General features: G+C 30.2%; 1 protein-coding gene across 1 annotated transcript in view; it reads right to left on the bottom strand.

Annotated features, from left to right (window-relative positions):
• Nucleotides 1–3522: 3522 nt before the first annotated feature.
• Nucleotides 3523–4628, bottom strand: part of LOC108745436 (NGFI-A-binding protein homolog) — a 36746-nt gene continuing 35640 nt past the window's right edge. The window contains exons 10-12 of the mRNA XM_018481595.1: nucleotides 4237–4348; nucleotides 3961–4017; nucleotides 3523–3698 (exon numbers count right to left, since the gene is read on the bottom strand). Of these exons, the coding sequence (XP_018337097.1) occupies nucleotides 3591–3698; nucleotides 3961–4017; nucleotides 4237–4348 (277 nt within the window). The 3' untranslated portion in view covers nucleotides 3523–3590. The remainder of the gene's footprint in view (nucleotides 3699–3960; nucleotides 4018–4236; nucleotides 4349–4628) is intronic.

The raw sequence follows: 4628 nt of genomic DNA, 5'->3' as shown, positions 1-4628 counted from the left end.
ATATTAATTACTAAAAATGGCCGAATATTGATCTTTAATAATTTTTTTTCTCAAATACTATGAATTTTACAAAAACAATTATAAGAGATAAAAATTGTTTATTTTCTTCTTATAGAACTCTAAGAATTTTTTCAGAATTTTTTATCAACTTTTCAGTACTGCATTTTCTTATTTTTATTATCATGAGAAAATACGGTATTAAAAATTCTGAAAAAATTCTCAGAACTTTATGAGAAGAAAATAAATAATTTTTGTCTGTTACAGTTTTTTAGTAAAGTTGATAGTGTTTGAGAAAAAAATTATTAAAGACCAATATTCGGTTATTTTTAGTAATTTTTAATATCTTGTTAACTATTGCGAAAATTGCAAAATGATATAAAACTTTTTTGTTTCTCTTGACCCATACTACGCCCCCAACGCGGTTCCGATCTTACTTAATAGACACCCTGTATAATATAGAATATACAATATATATACGTATATCTATATATATTTCAAAGATGTAATGCAGAACGCTTCGCATAAGGTACATTTAGAAAGGCATTAGCGCTAATTGTGTCCTCTTTTACGTCTAATAGATGATAAAGGTCTTCTTATATTAATGATTCCCGCCTCTCGAAATTATAAACAATATCGATACTATCAGATCACACATTTAAAGTACACAAAAATAAAAGATGGTACAATGCCAGCGAAAATGGCGAAGCCCGCTCGGACACCGCGCGCCTGCGTCTACGTCACGGCGTTGTCACGCGTCGTCACGCCGCATGAACGTGCATCAGGACGAACGGACGGGTCGTCCAAAGTTGTGGGACAATATTTTAAGTTTATCAAGGTACAGTCTAACAATAAGTCGGCAACACTTTCCAAAATATACAAACACCCGAGGCGAAACCCGTTTGCCATGAACGATTGATTCTTCAGAACTCACGATGAAGGTAGAACGATGCAAATAATGCTAATAGTGTCTGATAACATCTATGCAACCATGTATATATGTATATATTTATTTAATAGGATCTAAGAAGTGCTCTGCATTTCTAAATATACAAGGTGTTCGATAAGTTTTGATGAAAAGTGAATGCAAGTAGAGTGAACTAAACTAAATAAGAAAATCCATATAAATGTCTCCCTGAATATGTTTTCTATATAAAAATAAAGGATAGGTATTTTTTTTTATAAGGATCCAATCTAGAGAGTACAGCTCTTTTAGAGAGTGATTTGAAGAAAATAGATTTTTTTTTATTTTTTCACATTTATAGGATCTCGTTCTATAGAAATTAGAGAATGAAAAATCTTTAATACCTTAAAATATCTTAAATAAATAAGTTATGGAAAAGTGTGTAATCATTCTTGACACTTCTGAAAAGTGTTCCAGTTTGTACAAAGTTAGAAATTCTGGAAAATTCTGAGGAAAATTTTTACCAAGAATGTATCTTTTATATTTATTAATATAATTTATGTTAATATATAATATATTGAATATCTCTCTCGCACCATTGACGTTACCTAAAAGAAAAATCAATTATTATTTTTAAATAATTACGTAACTATTATGTGAATTGTATTAAACTGTTGATTATTTATATACTATACATGCATGTTATATAGGGTCTTTTTTTATAGTTAAACTAGTATACATTTTTGGAACTTAAAGTGAGATAAATATATTTTTTAATATTTGGCGAAAACAAGAAAGAGAATTCTATTACAGTTTGATGCAGGAATAACGACCTATAAACTATTGAAGCGCAGTTATTGCGCATGATCGCATGATCGAGATTTTTCTGCGATAACAAAATCTTTAGGACTGCTGCACACATTTTCAGTAACTTTAAGACATACCGTAAGAATTAGCCAATCACAGTCAAGAACTAAAAATTTGTAGCTCTGCTAACTCTTATATTCACATAAACTTGTTGCATAGCTGCATAAACGTATGCATAAAGAAAATTATCCAATTGCATTTCGCTTATAAAGACGCACATTAAATGTAATTGGATGATTTTTTTTATGCGTACGTTTATACAGCTATGCAAGTTTGTGTGGATATACCCTTATGATTAGTGGCTTAGTTTCTACTGAGGATTTAAATCGGATCAGAATGTAAGAACCAACCAACTACAGTCGAGTATTCCTCCATTACAGTCGAACGACAGGGGAATGCTCGACTGTAATTGGTTGGTTCTTACATTCTGATCCGGTTTAAATCTTCGGTGGAAACTAGGCCACTGTTGTGAAAAGTGTGTGCAAATGTTCTTATATATGCAACAGAATACGAATATTTCTTTTTTACTATATCATTGGAGAAATAATATCGAATATTAATTAATTGATAATCTTTAGATATAGCTTGATAAAGCTGGCGTTGTATATATTTTATTTATATCACAGCCAAAGTGTTGATAAATCTCAATAAATGTATGTACTTACTGTAGTTAATGTACACATTTACTATAATAAATCTTACGTAAATGTATACATTGACTAATAAATATATATTTAAGTTTACACTGTGACATAAATACATTTAAGGAAAGATTGAAGGAGACTTTCCCAAAAAAATATTGATGAAGTTTGAGTCATTATGTGTTTTTTTTTACCTTTGTTCAAATGATATAAATGAAAAGTAATGACAATAAAATAAAATAAATTAAATTTGAAGAATCTCAATTGTTTAAAACTAATCAAGGTCAATTTAAAGATTTCGATTCGAATTTTGTATTCATGTGTCATTCAATGATAGTAGTGAATATGTTGAATTTAAAAAAATTTTTTGTATTTAATAAGTTAAATTTAAAAAAATTTTTTAGTCTTGAATATAGTGAATTAAAAAAAAATTTTTGTTTAGAACTTTCAATGTATAAGTAAAAAATTAATACATTATAAAAAATTGATTCATGAAACACGTTCACATATGTAATAATTAATATTGTATAGAGAAAATAATTTTTAATAAATATATCAATATAAAAAAAATCATTTATCTTCTTTATAAACTTTTATGAAAATGAAATAATTATTTAATAAAATAATTAACGTAAATGTTGATATTCTAATAAAAAGATATACAGAGAACAAAATAAATTAATTGATCATTCTACGAGAAAGGTGACTCCGAATCTTTTAAATAAAGCTACTCGCAACAGCGCATGTAAAAAAAAGGACCCTTATATATTTATCTATATTTACATTTGCTTATAATGTACATTTTATAATGCTACGTACATCAGTCAACGGTCTTTTGATTTAAATGATTTATTTTTTTATTTATCTATCGCCTTCTAGAAACGTTCATCGTAATTGTTATACAGTATCTCTCGTGTCTTTGTATTTTGATAGAACTAAATAACGGGGCAGCATAAATGTTCTCAAAGAGGCAGGTCACTCCGGTCAATCGGTGTAAAATCCAAGCGAGTGTTATATTATTCCAACAATCGCTAGTCGTGAATGCTATCGTGCTCAACAACACATATGGACGATACGTCATTCACGTAAACGATGATCGATGATAACGGCGATGATCGGCGAGATGCCGTCGTTCACATCGCCGTGACGTTGGTAGCGGCAGTAAACGCTAAGTAATAATATCACAGTGTGGGTTTCTCGTCCGCGGGCTCCTCTTTTATAGGATGGCTGCATTCCATTAGTGCAGGATTCGCCACAGCGATTATGTTGTCTCCACGCGAGGCTATCACCTACACATAATTTATGTGTGAGCCATTAACAGCCGTACAGTAAAATTCCGTGGCGACGTCTATCGCCGTTTTTTTTCTGCTATTCTAAAGAAGCATGCATTATTCAGGAACTGCAAAAAAGGAAAGGACAGCGTAACAGATTAAAAAAAAACTTATGCGTATTTAGCAGTTTTTGCAAACAGTTCTTCTGACGTTTAAGCAAGGATGACGAAAGATGAAAGATGAAGATACAACGAAGACCTTGGATCTGTTCGTCGCTCACCTTTAGATTGAAGTCGCTTTCTTTGTCGGTATTCTCAGTCTCCGCCTCGTTTGTGTCCTGAAAATGCATTATATCATTATTCAATTCTGTGCCTTCAGTTCTGTGCCAGAATTTAAACGCACATATTTATCCCAGGTAGCATCTATTGGTTCATATATGTTTTATATACGTTTCCTAAACGTATCTAATATTTTACAAACGTTTAAGGAACGTATATAAAACTAACGTGTGCTACTGAGGATATATAGTAGATCGTTTTCCTAATATTACACGTACGTGCATAGACGAAGATTCCTCGTTAGAAAAGGAAAATTGGCTATCCGAGTCACTAATTTCTTCCACGCTAGCGCTGAATATACCATTATTATTCTTCTTCCTCCAGACTGGACTGAAACATTGCGAATATCTGAACATCAATATGCTATTATTTACGTAATTATAAATAGAACAATGCGAATATATCTAAATTGAGATTATAAGAAAAGAAAGATACAATTCTCCAAATTTGAGAATATTATAAGTTACATTCCAAAGACTAATTTTTAATTATTAATACATAAAAAAGTGAATTTAAAATTCCAAAACAAGTAAAAACAAGATATAGATGAATCAATAGGATATATATTTTTCAAATTAAAATAAATTAAAGAAAATATTTAAATGAAAAA

The sequence above is a fragment of the Trachymyrmex septentrionalis genome, unplaced genomic scaffold (assembly GCF_001594115.1).
Source record: "Trachymyrmex septentrionalis isolate Tsep2-gDNA-1 unplaced genomic scaffold, Tsep1.0 scaffold14, whole genome shotgun sequence".
NCBI classification, from domain to species: Eukaryota; Metazoa; Arthropoda; class Insecta; order Hymenoptera; family Formicidae; genus Trachymyrmex; species Trachymyrmex septentrionalis.
Note: the sequence above shows the minus strand (reverse complement) of the source record. Positions and strands in the feature narration are given on the sequence as shown.